This window comes from Solanum tuberosum, unplaced genomic scaffold, assembly GCF_000226075.1.
Source record: "Solanum tuberosum cultivar DM 1-3 516 R44 unplaced genomic scaffold, SolTub_3.0 scf00267, whole genome shotgun sequence".
In the NCBI taxonomy this organism is placed as follows: domain Eukaryota; kingdom Viridiplantae; phylum Streptophyta; class Magnoliopsida; order Solanales; family Solanaceae; genus Solanum; species Solanum tuberosum.
The window spans coordinates 244,967-259,239 of record NW_006239199.1 but is presented as its reverse complement, the minus strand read 5'-3'; the positions used below and the strand labels follow the sequence as shown (position 1 = coordinate 259,239).

Below are 14,273 nucleotides of genomic sequence, written 5' to 3'. Positions count from 1 at the left end.
AAGCAAATAAAACATCACCTAATAGTAAAATCGAAGAATAAATTACTAAGATGCTTGTATTAATTATGGTTGCATTAGTTATACTGAGACTATTTCTTATGCACTATTTGGTTTGATGTATAAAAATTATCATGAATTGCATATTTCTAAATAAAATATTTGTTTACAAAAATAACTTCTACAAATATAGTGAAATTGATGTGAAAAAAGGTTTTAAGGGACAATTGTATTTTTAACTGTACTAACGTATGTATTAAAACCATTTGCACCATATTATATCATGGATTTCCATGTATTAGCGATACATACCTTAATACCAAACACAATGTATAATTATACATATGTTGAAAAAGTGTACCACACATGGTATTAGTAATACACAAAGCTAATGCATGCATTATAAACATTGTATTTTTATTTGGACTAAGAAAATTTGTTCTTGTTCTTGAAGTTGTAAAATATTTATATTATATAGCATGGAATACACGTGCGTTGCACGTGTTCGAGAACTAATATTTTAAAAAAGAACAAATAATTTCAAAATGTTTATCTTTTAAAACTCATAAATAAAAAATAAACATGAATTATTTGATAAAATATATCAAAAAAGAATGGTGGAAAGAATCCAAATCCAATACAAGGGGTAGTGTAGAGTTTGCATAATACAAGGGGTGTAGATTTTTAAAAGGGTAAAACGAAAAATACCTCTTTAGTATCTATATTCCCTCACTAGAATCTACCATTTTATAGCCAAACCCCTACATATATGATATATATAATCACCAAAAGCATCTTTTCCCTATAAGAAATCCCCCACCCCCATCCATCCATCCATCCAAACCAAATCTAAATTTTACTTCTTTTCATTCAATGGAGTTCAAATCCCAACACCCACAACAAGAACATGATGACCAGAGAGGAAATTTAAGAGAGTTCATGATCAGTGACAACAAAAAACAAAGTGGTGAAATAGTCCAAATCCAAATGCATCATGATCAAGCTGAAGAAATAAACACCACTAGTATAAAATAACAATTATGCAAATCAAATACAGTAGCGAAGAAATTATGTTGAAAAGAATGAAGAAGAGAACATTAGCAACACCATAAAAAATACGATAATTGAAGCAAATAAAACATCACCTAATAGTAAAATCGAAGAATAAATTACTAAGATGCTTGTATTAATTATGGTTGCATTAGTTATACTGAGACTATTTCTTATGCACTATTTGGTTTGATGTATAAAAATTAACATGAATTGCATAATTTCTAAAAAAAATATTTGTTTACAAAAATAACTTCTACAAATATAGTGAAATTGATGTGAAAAAAGGTTTTAAGGGACAATTGTATTTTTATCTGTACTAATGTATGCATTAAAACCATTTGCACCATATTATATCATGGATTTCCATGTATTAGCGATACATACCGTAATACCAAACACAGTGCATAATTATACATATGTTGAAAAAGTGTACCACATATGATATTAGTAATACACAAAGCTAATGCATGCATTATAAACATTGTATTTTTATTTGGACTAAGAAAATTCGTTCAAGTTCTTGAACATGTAAAATATTTATATTATATAGCATGGAATACACGTGCATTGTACGTGTTCGAGAACTAATATTTTAAAAAAGAACAAATAATTTCAAAATGTTTATCTTTTAAAACTCATAAATAAAAAATAAACATGAATTATTTGATAAAATATATCAAAAAAGAATGGTGGAAAGAATCCAAATCCAATACAAGGGGTAGTGTAGAGTTTGCATAATACAAGGGGTGTAGATTTTTAAAAGGGTAAAACGAAAAATACCTCTTTAGTATCTATATTCCCTCACTAGAATCTACCTTTTTATGGCCAAACCCCTACATATATGATATATATAATCACCAAAAGCATCTTTTCCATATAAGAAATCCCCCACCCCCATCCCTCCATCCATCCAAACCAAATCTAAATTTTACTTCTTTTCATTCAATGGAGTTCATATCCCAACACCCACAACAAGAACATGATGACCAGAGAGGAAATTTAAGAGAGTTCATGATCAGTGACAACAAAAAACAAAGTGGTGAAATAGTCCAAATCCAAATGCATCATGATCAAGCTGAAGAAATAAACACCACTAGTATAAAATAACAATTATGCAAATCAAATACAGTAGCGAAGAAATTATGTTGAAAAGAATGAAGAAGAGAACATTAGCAACACCATAAAAAATACGATAATTGAAGCAAATAAAACATCACCTAATAGTAAAATCGAAGAATAAATTACTAAGATGCTTGTATTAATTATGGTTGCATTAGTTATACTGAGACTATTTCTTATGCACTATTTGGTTTGATGTATAAAAATTAACATGAATTGCATAATTTCTAAAAAAAATATTTGTTTACAAAAATAACTTCTACAAATATAGTGAAATTGATGTGAAAAAAGGTTTTAAGGGACAATTGTATTTTTAACTGTACTAACGTATGTATTAAAACCATTTGCACCATATTATATCATGGATTTCCATGTATTAGCGATACATACCTTAATACCAAACACAATGTATAATTATACATATGTTGAAAAAGTGTACCACACATGGTATTAGTAATACACAAAGCTAATGCATGCATTATAAACATTGTATTTTTATTTGGACTAAGAAAATTTGTTCTTGTTCTTGAAGTTGTAAAATATTTATATTATATAGCATGGAATACACGTGCATTGTACGTGTTCGAGAACTAATATTTTAAAAAAGAACAAATAATTTCAAAATGTTTATCATTTAAAACTCATAAATAGGAAATAATCATAAATTATTTGATAAATTATCTCAAAAAAAAATGGCGGAAAGAAACCAAATCCAATACAAGGGGTAAGTGTAGAGTTTGCATAATATAAGGGGTGTAGATTTTTAAAAGGGTAAAACGAAAAATACCTCTTTAGTATCTATATTCCCTCACTAGAATCTACCTTTTTATGGCCAAACCCCTACATATATGATATATATAATCACCAAAAGCATCTTTTCCATATAAGAAATCCCCCACCCCCATCCCTCCATCCATCCAAACCAAATCTAAATTTTACTTCTTTTCATTTAATGGAATTCATATCCAAACACCCACAACAAGAACATGATGACCAGAGAGGAATTTTAAGAGAGTTGATGATCAGTGACAACGAAAAAAAAAGTGGTGAAATAGTCCAAATTCAAATGCTTCATGATCAAGCAAAAGAAACAAACAAGACTAGTATAAAATAACATGTACGCAAAACAAATATAGTAGCGAAGAAATTATGTTGAAAAGAATGAAGAAGAGAACATTAGCAACACCATAAAAAATACGATAATTGAAGCAAATAAATCATCATCTAATAGTAAAATCGAAGAATAAATTACAAAGATGTTTGTATTAGTTATGATTGCGTTTGTTATACTGAGACTATTTCTTATGCACTATTTGGTTTGATGTATAAAAAATAACATGAATTGAATAATTTCTAAATAAAATATTTGTTTACAAAAATAACTTCTACAAATATAGTGAAAATGATGTGAAAAAGGTTTTTAGGGACAATTGTATTTTCAACCGTACAAATGTATGCATTAAAACCATTTGCACCATATTATATCATGGATTTCCATGTATTAGCGATACATACCTTAATACCAAACACAGTGTATTATAATGCATATGTTGAAAAAATGTACCACACATGGTATTAGTAATATACAAAGCTAATGCATGCATTATTTTTTTTGAAAATGATAGCTAATGCATGCATTATATAAATTGTATTTTTATTTGACTAAGAAAATTCGTTCAAGTTCTTGAACTTGTAAAATATTTATATTATATAGCATGGAATACACATGCGTTGCACGTGTTCGAGAACTAAAATTTTAAAAAAGAACAAATAATTTCAAAATGTTTATCTTTTAAAACTCATAAATAAAAAATAAACATAAATTATTTGATAAAATATATCAAAAAAAATGGTGTAACGAATCCAAATCCAATACAAGAGTAAGTGTAGAGTTTGCATAATACAAGGGGTGTAGATTTATAAAAGGGTAAAACGAAAAATACCTCTTTAGTATCTATATTCCCTCACTAGAATATACCTTTTAATAGCCAAAACCCTACATATATAATATATATAATCACCGAAAGCATCTTTTCTCTATAAGAAACCCCCCACCCCCATCCTTCCATCCATCCAAACCAAATCTAAATTTTACTTCTTTTCATTCAATGGAGTTCATATCCCAACACCCACAACAAGAACATGATGACCGGAGAGGAAATTTAAGAGAGTTGATGATTAGTGACAACAAAAAAAAAAAAGTGGTGAAATAGTCCAAATCCAAATGCATCATGATCATGCTAAAGAAACAAACACGACTAGTATAAAATAACAAGTATGCAAATCAAATACAGTAGCGAAGAAATTATGTTTAAAAGAATGAAGAAGAGAACATTAGCAATACCATAAAAATAAGATAATTAAAGCAAATAAAACATCACCTAATAGTAAAATCGAAGAATAAATTACTAAAATGCTTGTATTAGTTATGATTGCATTAGTTATACTGAGACTATTTCTTATGCACTATTTGGTTTGATGTCTAAAAAATAACATGAATTGCATAATTTCTAAAAAAAATATTTGTTTATAAAAATAACTTCCACAAATATAGTGAAAATGATGTGAAAAAGGTTTTAAGGGACAATTGTATTTTTAACTGTACTAACGTATGTATTAAAACCATTTGCACCATATTATATCATGGATTTCCATGTATTAGCGATACATACCTTAATACCAAACACAATGTATAATTATACATATGTTGAAAAAGTGTACCACACATGGTATTAGTAATACACAAAGCTAATGCATGCATTATAAACATTGTATTTTATTTGGACTAAGAAAATTCGTTCAAGTTCTTGAACATGTAAAATATTTATATTATATAGCATGGAATACACGTGCGTTGCACGTGTTCGAGAACTAATATTTTAAAAAAGAACAAATAATTTCAAAATGTTTATCTTTTAAAACTCATAAATAACAAAATAAACATGAATTATTTGATAAAATATATCAAAAAGAATGGTGGAAAGAATCCAAATCCAATACAAGGGGTAGTGTAGAGTTTGCATAATACAAGGGGTGTAGATTTTTAAAAGGGTAAAACGGAAAATACCTCTTTAGTATCTATATTCCCTCATTAGAATCTACCATTTTATAGCCAAACCCCTACATATATGATATATATAATCACCGAAAGCATCTTTTCTCTATAAGAAACCCCCCACCCCCATCCATCCATCCATCCAAACCAAATCTAAATTTTACTTCTTTTCATTCAATGGAGTTCATATCCCAACACCCACAACAAGAACATGATGACCAGAGAGGAAATTTAAGAAAGTTGATGATCAGTGACACAAAAAAAAAAAGTGGTGAAGTAGTCCCAAATCCAAATGCATCATGATCAAGCTGAAGAAACAAACACGACTAATATAAAATAACAAGTATGCAAATCAAATATAGTAGCGAAGAAATTATGTTGAAAAGAATGAAGAAGAGAACATTAGCAACACCATAAAAAATACGATAATTGAAGCAAATAAAACATCATCTAATAGTAAAATCGAAGAATAAATTAATAAGATGCTTGTATTAGCTATGATTGCATTAGTTATACTGAGCTATTTCTTATGTACTATTTGGTTTGATGTATAAAAAATAACATGAATTGAATAATTTCTAAAAAAAAATATTTGTTTATAAAAATAACTTCCACAAATATAGTGAAAATGATGTGAAAAAAGTTTTGAGGGACAATTATTATAACCCTTTGCACCATATTATATCATGGATTTCCATGTATTAGCTATACATACCTTAATACTAAACAATGTTCGACCTACTATCCGTACATGAGGACAATGTAAAGTTACAAAAATCAAATGGCAGCTAACATTTTGATTTTGAAACAATCTCTAAAAATAACAGCATCACATAAATTGAAATTGCAGAAAATACTCACAAAACCAAATTAGTTCGAGGAAAGCAGAATTTCCAGAAAAAACTACCTGCAAATTTGAAGGAAGTAGAAAAGGCTGAAGCAGAAACACGGGGTGGAAGATAAGGTAGGGCAGAGCGGCAAAATGAGGCGGCTTTAGCGGTGGAGCAAAGTGATAAATGAGTAGTAAAAACGGCAGTAGAAGCCATGGAAGTAGAAGCTGCTGCAAACGCCGCCATTATTAGATAGGATTTTGCTGGGTGTTCTGCGAGTCGCTCTCTTTTACAACGGAGAGAAAATTTCCTTAAGCTTTCTCATTCATCCATTCTCTATCTTCAAAAACCAACTTTCTATGTGAGAAAATGACAGTTTTGCTCCCCATATTTGAGACTAAGTTCAAATAGTCCCTAAAGTATGCTTTCAATAGTTTTGGTCCTTTTTAAGTTTAGTTTAATACTAGTAATCTTCTTTAAATATTTAACAAATTATGTCTTGATAGATATGACAGAGGGGGAGGGGAGGAAAGAGAATTTATGTTATAGGTTGCTAATAAAAAAAATTCAGCTATGTGTCTATTTTATAAGAGAGATTCATTTTCAATCGATGAAAATGTTATTTTCTTCTATTCAATTTATAAATGATCGAGAGATCATATTTTCTAAAAAAAAAAGGTTTTAATAGTAGAATATCTTATCAAATCTTTAATATCGCAACACAAGAAATTGTACCACACATAAAAAAAATAGACCAAAAACAATGAAAACTACACCTAAAAAAACTGCACCAGAATCTAGAGAAAGCATAAATAGCAAAACCTGCAGAAGTTTTGACTATTTTGTACCTCTAAATATCAATTCTCGTTAAAAACAATTCTTCATATTTTTCATAGAATCTTACTAACAAAATTCGATATATATTTGACAAAAATAAAAAATATTAAACTTCGATAAATTTAAAGACAAAAATTATTCAAAGAAGGGATAATTTTGAATCTACTCCCAAGCAGCACTTTTCTTAGAGTAAGGAATAATAATTCAATTCCAATATCTCTCAATTTTAATATCCTATTTTACCATTTGAAAATTATTGGGAAAAAAGGATTTTTTATGAGTCTTTGAAAATTATTGGAAAAAATAGGATTTTTTATGAGTCACAAAGAATGTATATGTTAGAGATGCAAAACACAAATTACTCCTTTTGTTACTATTATTTAAGTTTCTATTTGTATGTGTCCAAATCGAGACTTAACAGTTGGACGTATTGAATGATGATATGTAAAAATTGAAGACAAATCAGACAGGACACAACAGAAACGGTATCAACCTCACCATATGAGTTTGTCCGGTAAAATGATCTACATTCACAAAAGGTTTGGACCTGCCATCTTTGTTGGTTTAGTTTCACAGTCACAAGGCTTGAAACATCCCGATAGTTAACAATCAAAATAAGTTCAACAATGTAACCATTTATGTAGAATTCAGGATTCCCTTCGGTGATTACATAGTCCTACGTAGGGGTGTTCACGGGTTGGTTTGGATCGGTTATTGGTCAAAACCAAAACCAAACCAACTTGATCGGTTTTAAAATTATCAAAAACCAAACCAAACCAAATACAATATACATTTATCGGTTTGGTTTGGTTTGGTTCGGTTATTCAGTTATTAACCATACACAAAAATAAAAGAAACAATTCATTTAAAATGTGAAAAAAAGTGACAACAATCCATTCAAAACGAAAAATAGTTAGAATGACTTAAATTAGTAAACTTTCAATCACTAAATTTACTATCAATAAAGCTTTAAAATTCACTATATTGGCCTAGAAGGAAGAGACAATAACATTTTCAGTCCACAAAGAATTGATATAGACACTCATATACATGAAAATCAATAAGATAAATATTTCATCTTGGGCATTTTTGCTTTCAATAAGTAAATTATAAAGAAATTTTAATGAAAATATGTATAAGATCTTTAAAATTGTTTATAAAAATAATATATTAAGTATGTATATTAATAAAATATATGTATATAATTCATCGGTTCGGTTCGGTTATTTCTTCGGTTTTTTTCGAATAAAACCATAACCAAACCAAATACTATCGGTTTTCAAAAATCTAAAACCAAACCAAACCAAGTCCAAATAAAATCGTTTTTATTTTATCGGTTTGGTTTGGTTTTTCGGTTTGGATCAATTTTTATCCAAACCGTGAACACCCCTAGTCCTACGTGTAACAAAAACTATAAATTATTATAGGGTCGAAATTCATGCAAAACATTTCCTAGGGTTTAGCTTTAACAAATATATCTCTATTCCTACTTGTATCACATCACAATTTTGAATACTCACTAGCTATTACTCTAAAGTTTCGTAATTCAAAGCTCTCGAACCCTCACTTCACACAATACTTCATTATGTCCGACAGTCACGCCAGCAAATAGGCTGATAACATTTGTTATTTCTATTTTATCGATTGTTTTACTATTTACTTTTTTCACTAGTTATTTCAATCAAGTTTTATCAGCAATTCAACATTAATAATTTTATCGTTTGGTCACCTCACTTGTTACTTTAAGTCATTGATTTCGGAGTAAACACATATAATTGATGGTAGCATACATGATGTACTGATGAAAGATATATAACATACATGATGTACGAAAAAAATTGAATAGACACCACCATTAATTTTTTTTAAATAAAAAGGCTCCCTCTTTTATGTATTTCTCTAGCTTAAGATCCAAGTATATTGTTAAGTGAAAGCTCATTTTCTTTTACCCTACATGAAAAAGTATTTGGAAAATTGGATTGAAATGGATTTCATTTCGTTTTCCACTTTACTTCCAAAACAGAATTGTCGTTTTGACCAACTTAACTATGAAGCACAAAATTTGACTGATGCTTCTATTGTAGAATTTCTAGAAATTAGAACTACACCTAACTAAAAGTTTTATAAACTGTTTAAAGTTTTTATTTGGCGTCTGAACGTACCTATTTATTTTAGGACTCGATATATATATATATATATATACTTACTTATCGTTAATCTATCGATTCATAGAATTTCTCATTGTTATCTTCTGCATCAAATATACCATTCCCCTAACGTTTTTTCACTTTGAAAAATTGGAATGATTTGAGTGGCATGATAAAAGTTGAAGGTATATTTTAACCTTTTTAATTGTTTATTATTTCCAGGAGCTTACAATCTTATTAAAATTTATTTCATAATTCAACCTATTATTTAATAATATTTATATAATCTCTTAAAGTTATATATTCGTCGTCATTAATATAGGTACAAGTGCAAAGTGCGTAGTCAAAAACTACTATTGCAAAAACTCTTTGAATTTGCTTTATGTTTTTTTCTTGGAAAGTTCTAAAAAGAACTCAAAAAATAACCTAATTATAATTTAAGATCTATTTCAAACAGATAATGTATAAAATTCAATTATATATATTTGAATGTAATTATCAATTTAAATTAGTAATATTTAAAGAGTCAACTTAGAGATCAAGTTCTCCTATTCTTAACGGTCGAAGTATACAAATATTTGATTTTGAAAACACAATTTAAACCATATCTACCATGTATAAAAGTTTGCAATTCTATCTACTTTAGAATAATTTTATACATGTGGTGTCTGAAGTTAGACTTGATCGATAAAATGTATGACATATTATATGACTAAAGTTTAGGCACATATAGCAAAAAGTTCAATTATTTTTGCATGAAATTCATACACATATTGTTGGAGTTTACCACTTTGCTTGAACTTTAGGTAGAAATGTATAAACTTCAATCATATTTAAATTCAGACTATTTCAGCATTATCGTAAGCCTGCTCGTGTGCGTAGTTTGACCAATGCCTATATCCAAATATGTGCTTTTTTTCTAAACGTAATAACAATTTTAAGATTGGTAAAGTAAGATTTAGACCTTATTTGTTTGCACTTATTAGAAGTTTAAATCATTAGGTCATTTAGTGTATTTGCTTACATTAAGATTTAAACAATTGTTTGACTTGAATCGGTTTTAATTATTAAGATCTTGAATAAAATCTTAATTTATTGGGAGGTATTTTTGTGTGGATAATTTTTCACCGCCACTCTATCTGTAAACACTAGCCACTACTAACATCTCTGCCATCACAATCATTGTTACCGCCACTATTGTCGCCAACCGCCAGCTACCACTATCAACTATCACAACTACTACTAAAAACTATCACTGTTGCCAATTATTTTTGTCAGTTGATACCACACCTAGTGTTGGTGTAATATACCATAAATATAATAAATTACAGTTGAAAATTAAAATGACAAAAATGAATAAACAAATATTTAGGTTGAGGTGCGAATATCTCTCTCTCTTTAAGGAGATTCAAGCCCATTGCGGCATAATCTACACCGATCCAATAGTATCACTCTTGACTTGTCCCCTCCAGGATACAACAGTCCAACAACGTCGTACAACTCAAACAAACTCCGGATTAGTTGAAGAGTCCAAAGCTCCACAAAAAGAACACATTCTTCAACATATAATTACTCTCTTTTATATAGTGAATATAATTGAAGACTTAGAATATTTCCTTTGTCTCAACTCTCTCTTTCACTACACTAACTTAATATATACAATATAATACTACTCATCTTTTTTCTTTATATTTTCTTGTACACCTCTTGTTGTCTACAACCCAAAGGAAGACCATCACTATTTATAGGAGAGAGGAAATCTTCCTTCTAATGAATAGAAAGATAATGGGGTAGTTAATAGGGAAAGTGGTGCACCACTAAAAAACAAGAAGAAAAAAAGAGGTTAAATGAGAATTGATCTCCAACCTAGTGCACTATTTAACCTTTTTATTATGTGTGCTAACAAATAATATTACTCTATATCAATTTAAAAAACATATACATAAAATATCTACTTTTATTGAGAGATAGCAGATTCAGGTGTCCCGTTTTAGTATATAAATTCGCCACTGACTATCACTGTCAATCACTACCATCACTATGACCATTTCCCACTTCTAACCATCTCTATCGTCACAACTAGCACCGCCGCTCATTACTATCACCAATATATCATTAACCACCACACATTATTCGGCCAACACCAATTACTAACATCAACCAACTTCACCATCACAACTATCACCATCACCATTACTAATCACTTAACTAGCCATTACCACTACCATCACTATACAACACATCTCCACTATCACTAGCAATTTTTTAATATTAAATAATAATTTATATTTATTAAATTTAAATATTTTTCTAATATCCAATTACTTTTTTTATTTGAATTCTAAATTTATTATATTTACAAATAATAAAGTATGCATATGCAAATGTTGAAAAAAATAATCTTAATTATTTATGATTCAAATTTAGAAATAACACCTTAGTTATTCGGATATGTGTTCAAATTGAGATATCTTAATCTTAATAAAAATAAACGAGGCTTTAAGGCCTTCTTTGGCTCTAAGCCCTCCTTATTCATATTCTATACTATACTATTGAGATTATTTTATTCTGAATTATTAAAACAAGTAGGGGTGTTCACGGTTATTGATCTAAATCAAAACCAAACCAATTTAATCGATTTTCATATCATCAAAATCAAACCAAACAAAATATAATATAGATTTATTGTTTTGGTTGTAATCGGTTACAATTTGGTTTAGTTTGGTTATTACCTATACACAAAAAAATGATTCATTCAAAAAAGGGAAACAAGACAACAATTCATTCAAAACGAAAAGTCGTTCTAACGACTAATACAGAACTTTCGATCACTAAATTTACTGTGAATAAAGCTTTAAATTCACAATTTTGGCTTAGAAGGAAGATATAATGACATTCTTATAATCCCACCAAGAATTGCCATAGACACCCGTATATATTACATCGATAAGACAAATGTTTTTATGTTGAACGTTTTTGCTTTCATGAAAAAAATTATAAACAAATTTTGATGAAAACATATATAAGATATTTAAAATTAATTATAAAAATAATATATTGTGCATAAATTATAATAAAATATATGTTTATAATTTATCGATTTAGTTTTGTTATTTTTCATTTTTTTTTGAATAAAATCAAATCAGATACTATTGGTTCTTAAAAACCTAAAATCAAACCCAAATAAAATTAATTTAATTCAATTTTCAATTTGAATTGATTTTTATCCAAACCGTGAACCCTATGGACAAACCATCATCCTAATAGTATGTAATATTTTATTTTTATTTTTTAAAAAAAGAAAATTTGCACAACAAACTCCTTTACATGTCATCACATAAATCTTGGAGAAAAAAGAAGAAAGAAACAAAATTGAACAACACACACATGACACACCTGCCAGTGCCACTTCTCTCCACCTCAAGCAGCCTCACTAAATTTAAAACTCAAGTGTCACAATCCCCAAATATGCCTTTCTACCAAATCTTGCATCAACTTATGCTTCCTCTATCTCCAACATATAATATAAAAACAATTAATTTTTCCTCCTCTATTTTGCCTGCAAACCCCAAGTTTTATTTTTCTATTCTTGTTCAGTTCTTGAAAATCTTTGTTACTGTTAATTAATGCAACAATAACATCTTTTTTCTTGTTTGCATTACATTCCCATTTTGATGCATTCCATAAAGTTCAGATTTTTCTTCTTCCCTTTTGTATTTGCCATGTTTTCTTGCTTTCTTGAACTGGGATGATTCTTGAAAGTTGTAAAAATGCTATCTTTATGAAATTTCTGGAATATTTACAGTATCTTGACAGTTTTCTCAAATGGGATTCATCAAAATTTGAGGTATTATGGAGTAATAATGAAGACACTGCGCCTTTCCCCAATCTCCTTTTGCTTTCAGTTTTTGATACTCAAGATTTGAGTTGGGACTTGAAAAGTATGTAAGTTTTGAGCTTAATCTCTACTTTACTATATTAGAAATTTGTTTGTAGTGCAGTTAAAGTTTTCTTGTATATTTGTTGGTTTGTTTGTCCATTTACTTACAAGATTTTAGCTGGTTTTTTCTTAGGTAAACGTCACATTTTCTTGCCGTGAATTTAGGCTGGGACAATAGTGTACTTTTGAGTATTTTTGCCAAATGTCATATTATGTTGGTTTTGCTTATGTTGCTGATGTTGCTTTATGTTGTTATTACAAATTAGAAGTCTAATTTTTTGAGTCAAGTGTACATTGAATCTGAAGGGTAGTGGTAAGGTACATTATAAGAATTTTGGATTACATTTGAGGTTCACTAGATTACAAAACATTCCAGAGAGGATTGTGTTTAAGGTAGTAGATACGAACCGAATAAAGGCTTTTGTCCCATCCATTTTACTGGCATTGATGGTTTTTCGCGTTCAAATAGCATAAATAAGGGGTTTCAAGGCTATTCTGAGGGTTTTGAGAGCCAAGAAGACCTAGTGCTTTAGAAAATGGGGCAGTATGCACCCATCTGGGATCATAAAGCATCGGTCGAAGTGACAAAAAATTCGAGTGGAATGAATCAGGTCACGCTTCGCAACCCTCAGGGTGCCTCTGTTCTGGTTAGAATCTCTAAATCGATCTGTTCGTTTAATTAGAAGTAATGATTTTATGATTCTAAATCATCTGTTAGATCTCCGATCGATTACAAAGAACTTCATTGATGCTATTACTTAACTCGTGTTGTAACGATTTCCTTGTATGGCTGTTTACCCTTTGCCCAAATTCAGATTAGCTTGCATGGAGGACAAGTTACTTCATGGCGGAATGATCGAGGTGAAGAGCTCCTATTCACCAGCAAGAAGGTATATGTTTCCATGTTAGTATTAGTTAATTCTTACATCGGCTAATTCGACAAATGATACGAGTGTTTTGTCTGGCGATTCAGATCTTTTTGTTGTATAGTCGATATCACCTGAATTAAATATCGGAATTTGGATTAAAGTTTTCTAATATCATAGCAGAAGATTTGGCAAAAAATTGGAGAATGTACTCTTTTAGATGCTTAGCTACACAAGTCAATCATCCTGTGTAGATATGAAATGCTAAAGTGAATTTCAGTGTTTTCGTTCTCGTAGATTAGAGGTAAAGCGACGGCAGTATAGTCACCAGTTTACATTGATGTAGAGATTCCAGATGTCGAGGTGAAATCCTTGTATATGAGTTGGTCATTCCAATGAGTATAGAATGGAGAAAGCCTTCTCACCCCC

At 29.4% G+C, this 14,273-nt stretch overlaps 2 protein-coding genes across 2 annotated transcripts in view; one reads left to right on the top strand and one right to left on the bottom strand.

The window, feature by feature from the left end:
* The window catches only part of LOC102595149 (protein CURVATURE THYLAKOID 1A, chloroplastic-like), a 22,563-nt gene extending 16,137 nt beyond the window's left edge, over positions 1-6,426 (bottom strand). The window contains exon 1 of the mRNA XM_006358586.2: positions 6,132-6,426. Within this exon, the coding sequence (XP_006358648.1) occupies positions 6,132-6,300 (169 nt within the window). The 5' untranslated portion in view covers positions 6,301-6,426. The remainder of the gene's footprint in view (positions 1-6,131) is intronic.
* A 6,013-nt stretch (positions 6,427-12,439) lies between these two features.
* Positions 12,440-14,273, top strand: part of LOC102594813 (putative glucose-6-phosphate 1-epimerase) — a 6,443-nt gene continuing 4,609 nt past the window's right edge. Inside the window, exons 1-2 of the mRNA XM_006358585.2 lie at positions 12,440-13,625; positions 13,794-13,868. Of these exons, the coding sequence (XP_006358647.1) occupies positions 13,515-13,625; positions 13,794-13,868 (186 nt within the window). The 5' untranslated portion in view covers positions 12,440-13,514. The remainder of the gene's footprint in view (positions 13,626-13,793; positions 13,869-14,273) is intronic.